The 15,696-nt window shown below is 45.0% G+C and overlaps 1 protein-coding gene across 3 annotated transcripts in view; it reads left to right on the top strand.

Moving 5' to 3' along the window:
* ift70 (intraflagellar transport 70) overlaps nucleotides 1-15,696 on the top strand; it is a 250,943-nt gene that overhangs the window by 150,260 nt on the left and 84,987 nt on the right. For all 3 annotated transcript variants that reach the window (XM_068055663.1, XM_068055662.1, XM_068055664.1), the window contains exons 11-13: nucleotides 761-814; nucleotides 9,174-9,239; nucleotides 10,942-11,018. In XM_068055663.1, the coding sequence (XP_067911764.1) occupies nucleotides 761-814; nucleotides 9,174-9,239; nucleotides 10,942-11,018 (197 nt within the window). The remainder of the gene's footprint in view (nucleotides 1-760; nucleotides 815-9,173; nucleotides 9,240-10,941; nucleotides 11,019-15,696) is intronic.

The raw sequence follows: 15,696 nt of genomic DNA, 5'->3' as shown, positions 1-15,696 counted from the left end.
TGCAGATGTGTGTGCACACATCTTGAGCCTTAGGAGGCCATGAAGTGGAGGATTAAGCAGGTACTATGCAGCTGTATTTCACCTCTGTGTTCAGATGTGATCCTACACTCTACCCTTTTATGGCTTATCATGTTGGCGATTCATTGTGCAGCACCACCACAACCCTCTGCAGCTCCTTGGATTTTTTATTTTATTTCCTCATGTAGGTTTTCAGTTTGGTAAATTGATCCGTAGCTTGCACCTTTTGAAATGCTCGCCTGAAAGTGAAAAGTATTATATTTGTAGAATGTTCTTAAAATCAGTTTTGATTTGCATCCTCTAAAGAACGTACGCCAAAATTGTCAGGACTTGAATATGAATACTTTTCAAGGCGCAGTGGCGCAGTGGTCAGCACCGCAGCCTCACAGCTCCAGCGACTCGGGTTCGATTCTGGGTACTGCCTGTGTGGAGTTTGCAAGTTCTCCCTGTGACTGTGTGGGTTTCTGCCGGGTGCTCCGGTTTCCTCCCACAGCCAAAGACTTGCAGGTTGATAGGTAAATTGGCCATTGTAAATTGCCCCGAGTATAGGTAGGTGGTAGGGGAATTGAATGAAGGTGGGGATGTGAGAGGGTAATGAGATTAATGTAGGATTAGTATAAATGGGTGGTTGATGATTGGCACAGACTCGGTGGGCCGAAGGGCCTGTTTCAGTGCTGTATCTCTAAATAAATAAAGGTTGATTAATATCTTTCTAATTATCTGGATTTTTTTTATTGTGCAGTACTTGTATGAGTTCCTGGATGCCATGATAACCTGTCAGACAGCACCAGAAGAGGTGAGAACTTGGTTTTCCTCTAAAGGTCTCAAATATCTTTTTGAATTCTGAAATATGTGTTATACTTCACCCAATACAATTATATTCCCAAATATTAAGCACCATGTAAATATTAATTAAATAGGCTTTGTTGGATAATATATCTGAATGCTCATTTTGTTCTTCTCATATGCCTCTTCATTATCTTAGGTGAGATGTTAACCTGTTTAAAATAATGTGTAAAAACTTCTTCAAAAATAATGGAGAGCTTCTCAAGTGTTATTGGCGCTGTACTCATTCAGGCAAGTGGGGAAAATTCCATTATACTCCTGACTTGTCCCTTGCAGATGGTGGACAGACTTTGGGGAGTCTGGAGTGAGTTACTTGCCGCAGGATTCCTAGCCTCTGACCTGCTCTTGTAGCCACTGTATTTATATGGCTACTCCAGTTCAGTTTATCGTCAATGGTAACCCCCAGCATCCCACTTTCTAACCGGTATTTAGTTCTGAGTACCAATGGGAGAGAGGGTTCCTCTGGAGAGTGCAACGAGTCATGACCAGAGCACCATGGGTGGCTCAGCTGTGCATGGAGAGAGGAGAAAGGACAAGAGAGCAATAGTGGTAGGGAATTCTATAATTAGGGGAACAGATAGGCGTTTTTGTGGTCGCAGATGTGATTCCAGGATGGTATGTTGCCTCCCTGGTGCAAGGGTCATGGACATCACCGAGCGGCTACAGAGCATTCTGGAGGGCAAGAGTGCACAGCCAGAGCTCGTTGTCCTGCAGGCTGAGTTTAGGGAATTAGGAACAAGACTAGCAAGTAGGACATCAAAGGTAATAATCTCCAGATTACTCCCAAGGCCACGTGCTAGTGAGTATAGAAATAGGAAAACATGCCAGATGAATGCGTGGCTGGAGAGATGGTGCAGGAGGGAGGACTTCAGTTTTCTGGGGCATTGGGACCAGTTCTGGGGAAGGTGGGACCTGTACAAGTCAGACGGTTTAATCTGAACAGGACTGGGACAAATATCCTTGCAGGAAGGTTTGCTAGTGCTGTTGGGGATTGTTTAAACTAGTTTGGCAGGGAGATGGGAACCTGAGCGCTGTCTTAGATAGGACAATTTCAGGGCAGGGAACAGGAGGTAGAAAATTAGCGAGTGACTCTGAAAGACAGAATAAGCAAAGGTTAAAAAGTATGCAGCACAGGAATTTGCTAGTGTTAAAGGGTACTTATTTAAATGCTAGGAGTATAGTAAATAAAACCAATGAGCTGAGGGCACAGATAGACACATGGCAACACACGATATTGTTGCTATAGTGGAAACTTAGCTTAAAGAGGGGCTAGAATGGCAGCTCAACATCCCTGAATATAAAGTTTTCAGGAAGGATAGAGAAGGAGATAAAAAAACGATGGGGTGTACATTATTAGTTAAAGAATCAATAACAGCTTTGAGGAGGGATGATATGCTAATTGAATCATCAAATGAGGCCATATGGGTGGCGCTTAAATAAAAAAGGGGCAGCCACACTACTAGGAGTGTTTAATAGACCCCCAAATAGTGAGAGGGAGATAGAAGAACAAATAGATAAACAAATTTCTGAGTGCAAAAACTATAGGGCAGTAATAGTTGGGGATTTCAACTACCCTAATATCAACTGGGATGCAAACAGTGCGAAGAGCACGGAGGGGACAAAATTCGTGAACTGCGTTCAAGAGAACTTTTTTAGGCAGCATGTAGCAAGCCCAAGGAGAGGGGGCGCAATTCTAGATTTAGTCTTCTGTAATGAAACTGGGCAAGTGGATGAATTAACAGTGGGTGACCATTTTGGAGCTAGTGACTATAATAGTTAGTTTTAGCATAATCATGGAAAAGGACAAAGATAAAATGGGAGTAAAGGTTCTATATTATATAGTAAAGGTTCTAAATTGGGGGAAGGGAAATTTTACAAAAACTGAGAGGTGACCTGGCGAAAGTGGACTGGATATAGCTACTTGAAGGAAAATCAGTGGCAAACCAGTGGAAGGCATTCAAAAGTGAGATAGTACAGGCACAATGTAGGCATGTCCCCACGAGGATAAAGGATGGTACTGCCAAATCTAGAGCCCCTTGGTTATCTGGAAGCTTACAGGGTAAGTTAAAGCAGAAAAAGAAAGCTTATGACGATCACAAAAAACGTAATGCTTTAGAAAACCTAGACGAGTATAGAAAGTGCAGGGGTGAAGTAAAAAAGGAAATTAGAAAAGCAAAAAGAGTACATGAAAAATTATTGGCAGGTAATATCAAGGAAAACCCAAAAATGTTTTATCAGAACATTAAGAGCAAGAGGAAAGCTAAGGAAAGGGTAGGGCCTATCAGAAATAGACAAGGGAACTTATGCGTGGATGCAGAAGATGTGGGTAGGGTATTTAATGAGTTTTTTGTCTCTGTCTTCACAAAGCAGAGGGTTGATGCAGATATTGTAGTTAAAGAGGAGATAAGAGTCAAAATATTAGATACGATAAGCATAATGAAGTACTAGAGGATCTGACATCCTTGAAAGTGGATAAATCGCCAGGACCAGATGGATTGCATCCCAGGTTGTTAAATGAAACCAGGGAGGAAATAGCAGATGTGCTGAGGATCATCTTCAAATCCTCACTAGATACAGGAGAGGTACCAGACGATTGGAGGTGTGCGAACGTAGTACCATTGTTTAAAAAGGGTGCGAGGGATAGGCCAAATAATTATAGGCCGGTCAGTCTGACCTCAGTGGTGGGTAAATTGTTAGAATCAATTCTGAGGGACAGGATTAACTGCCACTTAGAAAGGCACGGATTAATCATGGATAGTCAGCGTGAATTTGTCAGAGGAAGGTCATGTCTTACTAACTTCATTGAGTTTTTTGAGGAAGTAACAAGGAGCATTGATGAGGGTAGTGCCGTGAATGTGGTCTACATGGATTTTAGTAAGGCATTTGACAAGGTCCCACATGGCAGACTGGTCAGTAAAATGAAAACCCATGGGACACAGGGGAATGTGGCCGGTTGGATCCAGAATTGGCTCAGGGACAGGGAACAAAGGTTGATGGATGTTTTTGCGAATGGAAAGATGTTTCCAGTGGTGTTCCACAGAGCTCAGTGTTGGGTCCCTTGCTGTTTGTGGTATATATTAATGATTTGGACTTAAATGTGGGAGGCATGATTGGGAAATTTGCTGATGACACTAAAATTGGCCTTGTAGTTGATAGTGAAGAGGATAGCTGTAGACTCCAGAATGATACCAATGGTTTGGTTGAGTAGGTGGAAAAGGGACAAATGGAATTCAATCCAGAGAAGTGTGAGGTAATGCATTTGGGGAGGACAAATAAAGCAAGGGAATACACAATAAACAGGAGGATATTGAGAGGGGTAGAAAAAGTGAGAGACCTTGGAGTGCATGTCCACAGGTCCCTGAAGATGGCAGGATAGGTAGATAGAGTGGTGAAAAAGGCATATGGAACGTTTTCCTTTATTGGCCGAGCTATAGAATACAAAAGCAGGGATGTAATGCTTGAACTGTAGAAAACACTGGTTAGGTCACAGCTGGAATATTGCGTACAGTTCTGGTCACCACATTACAGGAAGGACATAATTGCTCTGGAGAGAGTACAGAGGAGATTTACAAGAATGTTGCCAGGGCTTGAAAGTTGTAGCGATGGGGAAAGATTGGATAGGCTAGGGTTATTTTTCCTAGAACAGAGGAGGCTGAGGGGTGACTTAATTGAGGTGTACAAAATTATTGAGACTGCCCTCAATGCAGCCCAGCCTCTACCAGTCATGGATGAGCTGGACATACAGCCAACCAAATCGGAACTCAGTGATGCCATTGATTCTCTAGCCAGCGGAAAAGCCCCTGGGAAGGACAGCATTACTCCTGAAATAATCACGAGTGCCAAGCCTGCTATACTCTCAGCACTACATGAACTGCTATGCCTGTGCTGGGACGAGGGAGCAGTACCCCAGGGCATGCGCGATGCCAATATAAAAACAAAGGTGACCGCGGTGACTGCAACAACTACCGTGGAATCTCCCTGCTCAGCATAGTGGGGAAAGTCTTTGCTCGAGTCGCTCTGAACAGGCTCCAGAAGCTGGCTGAGCGCGTCTACCCTGAGGCACAGTGTGGCTTTCGTGCAGAGAGATCGACCATTGACATGCTGTTCTCCCTTCATCAGATACAGGAGAAATGCCGCGAACAACAGATGCCCCTCTACATTGCTTTCATTGATCTCACCAAAGCCTTTGACCTCGTCAGCAGACGTGGTCTCTTCAGACTACTAGAAAAGATTGGATGTCCACCAAAGCTACTAAGTATCATCACCTCATTCCATGACAATATGAAAGGCACAATTCAACATGGTGGCTCCTCATCAGAGCCCTTTCCTATCCTGAGTGGTGTGAAACAGGGCTGTGTTCTCGCACCCACACTTTTTGGGATTTTCTTCTCCCTGCTGCTTTCACATGCGTTCAAATCCTCTGAAGAAGGAATTTTCCTCCACACAAGATCAGGGGGCAGGTTGTTCAACCTTGCCCGTCTAAGAGCGAAGTCCAAAGTACGGAAAGTCCTCATCAGAGAACTCCTCTTTGCTGACGATGCTGCTTTAACATCTCACACTGAAGAGTGCCTGCAGAGTCTCATCGACAGGTTTGCGGCTGCCTGCAATGAATTTGGCCTAACCATCAGCCTCAAGAAAACGAAAATCATGGGGCAGGACGTCAGAAATGCTCCATCCATCAATATTGGCGACCACGCTCTGGAAGTGGTTCAAGAGTTCACCTACCTAGGCTCAACTATCACCAGTAACCTGTCTCTAGATGCAGAAATCAACAAGCGCATGGGTAAGGCTTCCACTGCTATGTCCAGACTGGCCAAGAGAGTGTGGGAAAATGGCGCACTGACACGGAACACAAAAGTCCGAGTGTATCAGGCCTGTGTCCTCAGTACCTTGCTCTATGGCAGCGAGGCCTGGACAACGTATGCCAGCCAAGAGCTACGTCTCAATTCATTCCATCTTCGCTGCCTCCGGAGAATACTTGGCATCAGGTGGCAGGACCATATCTCCAACACAGAAGTCCTTGAAGCGGTTAACATCCCCAGCTTGTACACACTACTGAGTCAGCGGCGCTTGAGATGGCTTGGCCATGTGAGCCGCATGGAAGATGGCAGGATCCCCAAAGATACATTGTACAGCGAGCTCGCCACTGGTATCAGACCCACCGGCCGTCCATGTCTCCGCTATAAAGACGTCTGCAAACGCGACATGAAATCGTGTGACATTGATCACAAGTCGTGGGAGTCAATTGCCAGCATTCGCCAGAGCTGGCGGGTAGCCATAAAGACAGGGCTAAATTGTGGCGAGTCGAAGAGACTTCGTAGTTGGCAGGAAAAAAGACAGAGGCGCAAGGGGAGAGCTAACTGTGCAACAGCCCCGACAAACAAATTTCTCTACAGCACCTGTGGAAGAGCCTGTCACTCCAGAATTGGCCTTTGTAGCCACTCCAGGCGCTGCTTCACAAACCACTGACCACCTCCAGGCGCGTATCCATTGTCTCTCGAGATAAGGAGGCCCAAAAGAGAAAAAAAAGAAGAAAAGAACAAAATTATGAGGGGCCTAGATATAGTAGACAGGAAGGACCTGTTTCCCCTAACAAAGAGGTCAATTACCAGGGGGCACAGATTTAAGGTGATTGGTAGAAGGATTAGAGGGGACATGAGGAAAACCTTTTCACCCAGAGGCTGGTGGGTATCTGGAATTCAGTGCCAGGAATGGTCATGGAGGCAGAAACCCTCAACTCTTTTAAAAGATGCAACTGAAATCCTGTAACATGCAAGGCTATGGACCAAGTGTTGGAAGGTGGGATTAGACAGCGGCTAGTTTGTTCGGCTGGCATGGACATGACAGGCTAAATGGACTCCTTCTGTGCTGTAATTTTTCTATGGTTCTGTGATTCTATATGGATAGTGAGGGATTCAGCAATCGTAATCACATTGAATGTCAAGGAGATGGTTAGATTCTCTCTTGTTTGAGATAGTCATTGCCTGGCACTTGTGTGGCACGAATGTTACTTGCCACCTATCAGCCCAAGCCTGTATATGTCCAGGTCTTGCTGCATTTCTACATGGACTGCTTCAGTATCTGCAGTCGTGAATGGTGCTGAACATTGTGCAATCATCAGCAAACATCCCCACTTCTGACCTTATGATTGAAGGAAGTTCATTAATGAAGCAGCTAAAGTTGGGCCTAGGACACTACCCTGAGGAACTCCTGCAGTGATGTCCTGGAGCTGAGATGATTGACCTCCAACCACCACAACCATCTTCCTTTGCGCTACGTATGACTCCAACCAGTGGAGAGCTTTCCCCCTGATTCCCATTAACTCCAGTTTTTCTAGGGCTCCTTGATGCCATACACAGTCAAATGCTGCCTTGCTATATAGGGCAGTCACTCTTACCTCACCTCTTGAGTTCAACTCGTCTGTCCACGTTTGAACCAAAGCTGTAATGAGGTCAGGAGCTGAGTGGCCCTGGCGGAACCCAATCTGAGTGTCACTGAGCAGGTTATTACTAAGAAAGTGCCGCTTGATAGCACTGCCTACGACACCTTCCATCACTTTACTGATGATTGAGAGTAGACTGATGGGGCGGTAATTGACCGGGTTGGACTTGTCCTGCTATTTGTGTGCAGGATTTACCTGGGTAACTCTCCACATTGCAGGGTAGATGCCCGTATTGTAGCTGTACAGGAACAGCTTGGCTAGGGGCGAGGCAAGTTCTGGAGCACAGGTCTTCAGTACTATTGCCGGAATGTTGTCAGGGCCCATAGCCTTTGCAGTATCCAGTGCCTTCAGTGATTTCTTGATATCACGCGGAGTGAATCAAATTGGCTGAAGACTGGCATCTGTGATGCTATGGACTTCAGGAGGAGCCCGAGATGGATCATCAACTCGGCACTTCTGGCTGAAGATTGTTGCAAATGCTTCAGCCTTATCTTTTGCACTGATGTGCTGGGCTCTCCCATCATTGAGGATGGGGATATTTGTGGAGCCACCTCCTCCTGTTAGTTGTTTAATTGTCCACCACCATTCACAACTGGATGTGGCAGTACTGCAGAGCTTGGATCTGATCCGTTGGTTGTGCTTAGCTCTGTCTATCGCATGCTGGTTCCGCTGTTTGGCACACAAGTATTCCTGTGTTGTAGCTTCACCAGGTTGACACCTTATTTTAAGGTATGCCTGGTCCTGCTCTTGGCATGCCCTCCTGCACTCTTCATTGAACCAGGGTTGATCTCCCAGCTTGATGGTAATGGTAGAGTGGGAGATATGCCGAGCCATGAGGTTACAGATTGTGGTTGAGTACAGTTCTGCTGCTGATGGCCCACAGCACCTTATGGATGCCTAGTTTTGATTTGCTAGATCTGTTCAAAGTCTAGCCCATTTAGCAAGGTGGTAGTGCCGCAAAACACGATGGAGGGTATCCTCAATGTGAAGACAGGACTTGGTCTCTGCAAGGACTGTGCGGTGGTCACTCCTGCCAATACTGTCATGGACAGATGCATCTGCAACAGACAGATTGGTGAGGACAAGGTCAAGTGTGATATTCCCTCTTCTTGGTTTCCTCACCAGCTGCAGCAGACCCAGTCTAGCAGCTGTGTCCTTTAGGACTCGGCCAGCCTGGTCAGTAATGGTGCTACCAAGCCACTCTTGATAATGGACATTGAAGTCCCCCACCCAGAGTACATTCTGCGCCCTGGCCACCCTCAGTGTTTCCTCTAAGTGGTGTTCAACAAAGAGGAGTACTGATTCATCAGCTGAGGAGGGTGGTAGGTGGTAATCAGCAGGAGGTTTCCTTGCCCATGTTTTACCTGATGCCAATAGACTTCATGGAGTCTGTAGTCGATGTTGAGGACTCCCAGGTCAACTCCCTCCCAACTGTATACCACTGTGCCGCCACCTCTGCTGGGTCTGTCCTGCTGCTGGGGCAGGACATACCCGGGAATGGTGATGGCGGTGTCTGGGACATTGTAAGGTATGATTCTGTGAGTATGAGTATGTCAGGCTGTTGCTTGACTAGTCTGTGGGACAGCTCTCCCAATTTGGCACAAGCCCCCAGATGTTAGTAAGGAGGACTTTGCAGGGTCAACAGGGCTGGGTTTGCTGTTGACGTTTCTGGTACCTAGGTCGATGCCAGGTGGTCCGTCTGGTTTCATTCCTTATCGACTTTGTAGCGGTTTGATACAACTGAGTAGCTTGCTAGGCCATTTCAAGGACATTAAGAGTCAACCACATTGCTGGTATTCTGGACAATGTGTACTAGTGACTTTTTCAAACAATGAATTTTAATCATTGATTCTCTACATTTTTATAGGCATTCAGAAAGTTTGATGAAATGGCAGGTAAACTCACTGAGCAGTTACGGAAATTGACCAAACAGGTAATTCATCAATTTCAGAATCAATTGATCATTATTTGGATTTGATGGTCGTGTGTATTTCGTGCCTTTTTCCTTAATTGTCAGTTATCACAAGGCCTATTTCGCTTATCACTGTTATTTTTACCACAAAATTCAGGCCTAAATATTTTAACTTGCAAGGACTTAACATAGGATGAAGTCAAACTTCTCCAAGTTATACTGACAACAGAATGAACTGCTGATCACCTGAAAAAAACTGACGCGAAGAAGGGTAGACAACAACCACATGGTCAATAAACTGAAGTGTGGTGTCAGCCTCAAAGTATCACAATGCCATATGAAAAATTTGAATTGTGTTTTAATATACCAATGACTGTTAATTTATCAAACTCCTGCCTGCCTGTGACAAATCTATAATTGCTTCTCCCAAGTGCTGTACAGCTCAGATTGCTCTCTCGGCAAAACCCAAGGTTTGGAAGTACAAGATCTGTAATAACTGTTGGCTATTTTTCACTGCTCAAGTAAACAGTACATGCTTAATTGAAATTTTGCTGATGATGCTTTTTATGAAAGTGATTTACCCCAGTTTAAATTAAAATGTACTGTTTTCTTGGTCTTCCAAGTTACTAATTTTCTGTGGGCATGATGATTTTATGTAGATTTAATTATATTTTTTCCTCATGCTTAACAGCTATCTGAGTGAATTAGACTTCTTATAAAAAGAGGTAAACCTTTTTCTTTGAGGCTGGCTCCACACTTCAGTTTGTTGACCACGTGGCTCTCTTCTATCCTTCTTCGCGTCAGTTTTTTTCAGGTGATCAGCAGTTCATTCTGTCGTCAGTATAACTCGGAGAAGTTTGATTTCACCCTATGTTAAGTCCTTTCAAGTTAGAATATTTAGGCCCCAATTTTGTGGTAAAAATAACAGTGACCCTATTAAAGTGTAAATCGGACAGCAAATTCCAGCAACCTCATTTGCTGTAAGCATCTAAGTTTGTGAGGGTATTTCGAAGGATTAGGCATTGCAAGTGTTAAGTGTCCCAAAATTTATCTGGAACTAAGTCAGGGTTAGGAGCAGGGGGTGGGGTATTAGAAGGTCAGGGGCAATGTCATAGGGGCTGAGTGAAACAAATGGAAAGACCTGAATCAAGCAGTCATCACCTCATTTAAGCTGTCGGGTTTCCCGAGACCCAGAAAACGTCGTCGGCCCGAGTTGAATTTAAAATGGTAGTTAAATATGAGGCACACAGCCTCATTATAGTATTTAAATGGACAACCTGCCTCCTGGAAGCAGATTGGTTCTCCGCCCCCCTGTCCTGCCTCTGTTAAAACTGGAAGTGGCTGCGTTTGGGTATGGATTCAGATTTATTTTACATACCATCCATCCAAACCCATCTGTTTTTTTAGGGGTTAAAATTCCCCCTAAATGTTTATGGGCTTGGATACATGTTTTCATTGAAGAGAACATTTTCTCAAATGCATATCTTTATTTAGTTTAACCCATCATAGACTCCAAAATTTAAATTAGGACGATATTATTGTTACAAGAAAGGATTATTGATCATTCCACTGAGAGATATGAAAAATGTGGTATTGCTGTAGTGTCATTTTAACATTACACTTCTGTAACTTCCAGGAGACAATGATAGATTGTGTCTTTGATTTTAGAAAAAGCCTGTTAATGTGTGGTAAAATAAAATAGCAAAACTTGTTTTCCATCTAGGTACAGGAAGCGAGACATAATCGAGATGACGAAGCTGTGAAAAAGGCAGTAAATGAGTACGATGAAGGCCTTGAGAAGTGAGTTGCATTCAGCAAAATCCTTCAAATATGTGTTTGTGGTTTAATAATTGTTGGAAGGAAGTAACTTGCTAGGTTGGAGGTATAGGCATTCTACAGGAAAAGACTTCAGAGCAGTTTCCACCCGTTCCCTCCCTCCTTCAGCGTAGCATTGCTGGTAATGCCTTTGGCTGTCGAGGAGCCATGTTCTGAAATTCCTTCTCTAAGCCTCTCCACCTCAATGTCGTCCTTTGAGAGCCTCCTTAAAATCTACCTGTTTTGGTCATCCCTCCTAATATACCTAATATAATGGCCTCCTTCTGTGCTGTAAATGACTGACTTTAGAGGAATTTGATGAACGAATGTCAACTGTAAATGTAAATCTACATTGCTGTTGGTTATGCTTATTAATATGAATTTATTTGATATTTTAAACTTAAAATAAGGTCTGAGATGCTCCACTATGTTCAAAGACTGGAGTGAGATCTTACGGAGGCCCAGGATAACTCCAGTGGTTGAGAGCAATCACCAGACAGGGTTTGCTGTTCATCTCCTGGGCAGGGGAACCAAAGCTGACCCAGCTGGGGAAAGGAGATTATGATGCGATTAGGCAAGATTTAGGATGCGTAGGATGGGGAAGGAAACTGCAGGGGATGGGCACAATCGAAATGTGGAGCTTATTCAAGGAGCAGCTACTGCGTGTCCTTGATAAGTATGTACCTGTCAGGCAGGGAGGAAGTTGTTGAGCGAGGGAGCCGTGGTTTACTAAAGAAGGCGGCGCAGTGGTTAGCACCGCAGCCTCACAGCTCCAGGGACCCGGGTTCGATTCCGGGTACTGCCTGTGTGGAGTTTGCAAGTTCTCCCTGTGTCTGCGTGGGTTTTCTCCGGGTGCTCCGGTTTCCTCCCACAAGCCAAAAGACTTGCAGGTTGATAGGTAAATTGGCCATTATAAATTGTCACTAGTATAGGTAGGTGGTAGGGCATTATAGGGACAGGTGGGGATGTTTGGTAGGAATATGGGATTAGTGTAGGATTAGTATAAATGGGTGGTTGATGTTCGGCACAGACTCGGTGGGCCGAAGGGCCTGTTTCAGTGCTGTATCTCTAATCTAATCTAAAAAATGTTGAAGAGCTTGTCAAGAGGAAGAAGAAGGCTTATGTTAGGATGAGACGTGAAGGCTCAGTTAGGGCGCTTGAGAGTTACAAGCTAGCCAGGAAGGATCTAAAGGGAGAGATAAGAAGAGCAAGGAGAGGACACGAGAAGTCATTGGCGGATAGGATCAAAGAAAACCCTAAGGCTTTCTATAGGTATATCAGGAATAAAAGAATGACTAGAGATAGGTTAGGGCCAATCAAGGATAGTAGTGGGAAGTTGTGTGTGGAATGGGAGGAGATAGGGGAAGTGTTAAAGGAATATTTTTCGTCAGTATTTACAGTGGAGAAAGAAAATGTTGTCGAGGAGAATACTGAGATACAGACTACTAGGCTAGATGGGATTGAGGTTCACAAGGAGGAGGTGTTAGCAATTTTGGAAAGTGTGAAAATAGATAAGTCCCCTGGGCCAGATGGGATTTATCCTAGGATTCTCTGGGAAGCCAGGGAGGAGATTGCAGAACCTTTGTCCTTGATTTTTATGTCGTCATTGTCGACAGGAATAGTGCCAGAAGACTGGAGGATAGCAAATGTTGTCCCCTTGTTCAAGAAGGGGAGTAGAGACAGCCCTGGTAATTATAGACCTGTGAGCCTTACTTCGGTTGTGGGTAAAATGTTGGAAAAGGTTATAAGAGATAGGATTTATAATCATCTTGAAAAGAATAAGTTCATTAGAGATAGTCAGCACGGTTTTGTGAAGGGTAGGTCGTGCCTCACAAACCTTATTGAGTTTTTTGACAAGGTGACCAAACAGGTGGATGAGGGTAAAGCCATGGATGTGGTCTATATGGATTTCAGTAAGGCGTTTGATAAAGTTCCCCACGGTAGACTATTGCAGAAAATACAGAAGTATGGGATTGAAGGTGAATTAGTGCTTTGGATCAGAAATTGGCTAGCTGAAAGAAGACAGAGGGTGGTGGTTGATGGTAAATGTTCATCCTGGAGTATAGTTTCTAGTGGTGTACCGCAAGGATCTGTTTTGGGGCCACTGCTGTTTGTCATTTTTATAAATGACCTGGATGAGGGTGTAGAAGGGTGGGTTAGTAAATTTGCGGATGACACGAAGGTCGGTGGAGTTGTGGATAGTGCCGAAGGATGTTGTAGGTTACAGAGGGACATAGATAGGCTGCAGAGCTGGGCTGAGAGATGGCAAATGGAGTTTAATGCGGAAAAGTGTGAGGTGATTCACTTCGGAAGGAGTAACAGGATTGCAGAATACTGGGCTAATGGGAAGATTCTTGGTAGTGTAGATGAGCAGAGAGATCTTGGTGTCCAGGTACATAAATCCCTGAAAGTTGCCACCCAGGTTAATAGAGCTGTTAAGAAGGCATATGGTGTGTTAGCTTTTATTAGTAGGGGGATCGAGTTTAGGAGCCACGAGGTCCTGCTGCAGCTGTACAGAACTCTGGTGCGGCCGCACCTGGAGTATTGCGTGCAGTTCTGGTCACCGCATTATAGGAAGGATGTGGAAGCTTTGGAAAAGGTGCAGAGGAGATTTACTAGGATGTTGTCTGGTATGGAGGGAAGGTCTTACGAGGAAAGGCTGAGGGACTTGAGGTTGTTTTCGTTAGAGAGAAGGAGGAGAAGAGGTGACTTAATAGAGACATATAAGATAATCAGAGGGCTGGACAGGGTGGATAGTGATAGCCTTTTTCCTCGGATGGTGATGGCAAACACGAGGGGACATAGCTTTAAGTTGAGGGGTGATAGATATAGGACAGATGTCAGAGGTAGTTTCTTTACTCAGAGAGTAGTAGGGGCGTGGAACGCCCTGCCTGCAACAGTAGTAGACTCGCCAACTTTAAGGTCATTTAAGTGGTCATTGGATAGACATATGGATGAAAATGGAATAGTGTACGTCAGATGGTTTCACAGGTCGGCGCAACATCGAGGGCTGAAGGGCCTGTACTGCGCTGTAATGTTCTATGTTCTATACCCTTCTCTGACTCTGCATCCAATTTTGTTATTCTTCTATGAAGTATCCTGGAACTTTTCTACATTAAAAGTAGAGTACATCAATACAAGGGGTGAAATTGAGCTGAGTAGTGCCTGATGTTCCATTCAGGGACCAAAATGACATCCAATGCGACACACTCACTTCTATGAATCATACAGGACTCCACCTTGGTGAGGGTTTTAGCATGCACACAGCTAATGTCCTTCAGAAATATACTGAGCAGGCAGGTCATAATGTCAATCAGCATGCAGCACTGATTTGACACCCATGATGCCATTTTAGACCTCAGTGATCCAGCTGACGCCTTCTCTTAACCTCGCATAGCTGAACACATATTAAGCAACAGGAAGGACCGTCTACCAGCACTATTTAAAGGGATCATCAACTACTTACAGGTTTGCTGCTGATTGGTTTCCTCTGGCTGTTGCTACAATTCTACAAGTGATTGGCTGCTTTCCATAGTTCTTTCAAGTGGGAAAGTCTACAGGGAGTGGTATGGCAGGTGCTAAAGGACTTTTTGCTGACTTCAGAGCTTCAGCACAAACCAGTTGCTCCCAGACATAGGTAAAGTACCAGGCAGTGCCCTTGGAATACAGCACAGGTGAATGAACTGAGGCCACGTAGAGCAAGACAAGCTGCTGGAAGAGGGACGAGGAGGGAGAGAAAGGCTCTCAGCAGGAGGCTACATCCGCAAAGGGTGTTCAAGGAGCAATTCTCCTACGTGAAACTTAGAAGCGATATGTGAGGTATCTGTGCTTCAATAGGGATATCCTCTCTGAAATTTGCCACCTGCTGCAGCTACAACTGCAACCCAGAGCAGAGAAAAGACGACATTACCAATGGCTGTGAAGATGACCGTGATGATGAACTTTCATGTGTCTGGCTCCTTCCAGGCTGGAGCTGGAGTTATTTGCAACATCTCACAGTTTGCTGTCCATGGTTGTCTAAGACTCTCTATTCAAAGAGAGCTAACTACATGTTCTTTCTTGCCAGAGACCAGCAGGGAGAGCAAGATGAAGCTTTTCTAGGCTTACACACCTCCCCATGGTTCAGGGTACCATTGATTTGAGGGCACTGCATGTCAACTGTGCCCTATACCAGAACTGAAAGGGATTCCCCTTCCTCAACATCCAGCTGGCATGTGACCATCGACAGCGGATCGTGTAGGTCAATACAGGTATTCTGCCAGCAGTCATGATAACTTCATTCTGTTTCTGTGGTGGTCCACTTTGCCAGCTATGTTTCAGTCACCACGGCAATCCAAAAAGTGGCTACTGGGCAACAAGGGCTATCGACGAGGCCCATGGCTCCGAGGCACAACTGATGCACAAGTGTGAAGCCTGCATTGCAATGGAAGTCATGCGGCCACAGGAAATGTGATAGAGCAGACCACTGGCATGTTAGAATAATGCTTCCACTGGCTGGACTGCTCTGGAGGAGCCATACAAAATGGGTGTCAAGATTCATGGTTGTCTGCTGCATGCTGCAGAACCTTGCCAACATTAGGGGACTGCCCTTCCCACCGGCTATACGGCAAACAGCTGAGGAACAGGAGCATAAGGAGGGGGAGAGGAGGAAGGGCGGAGTCAA

Source organism: Heterodontus francisci, chromosome 24, assembly GCF_036365525.1.
Source record: "Heterodontus francisci isolate sHetFra1 chromosome 24, sHetFra1.hap1, whole genome shotgun sequence".
In the NCBI taxonomy this organism is placed as follows: domain Eukaryota; kingdom Metazoa; phylum Chordata; class Chondrichthyes; order Heterodontiformes; family Heterodontidae; genus Heterodontus; species Heterodontus francisci.
Note: the sequence above shows the minus strand (reverse complement) of the source record. Positions and strands in the feature narration are given on the sequence as shown.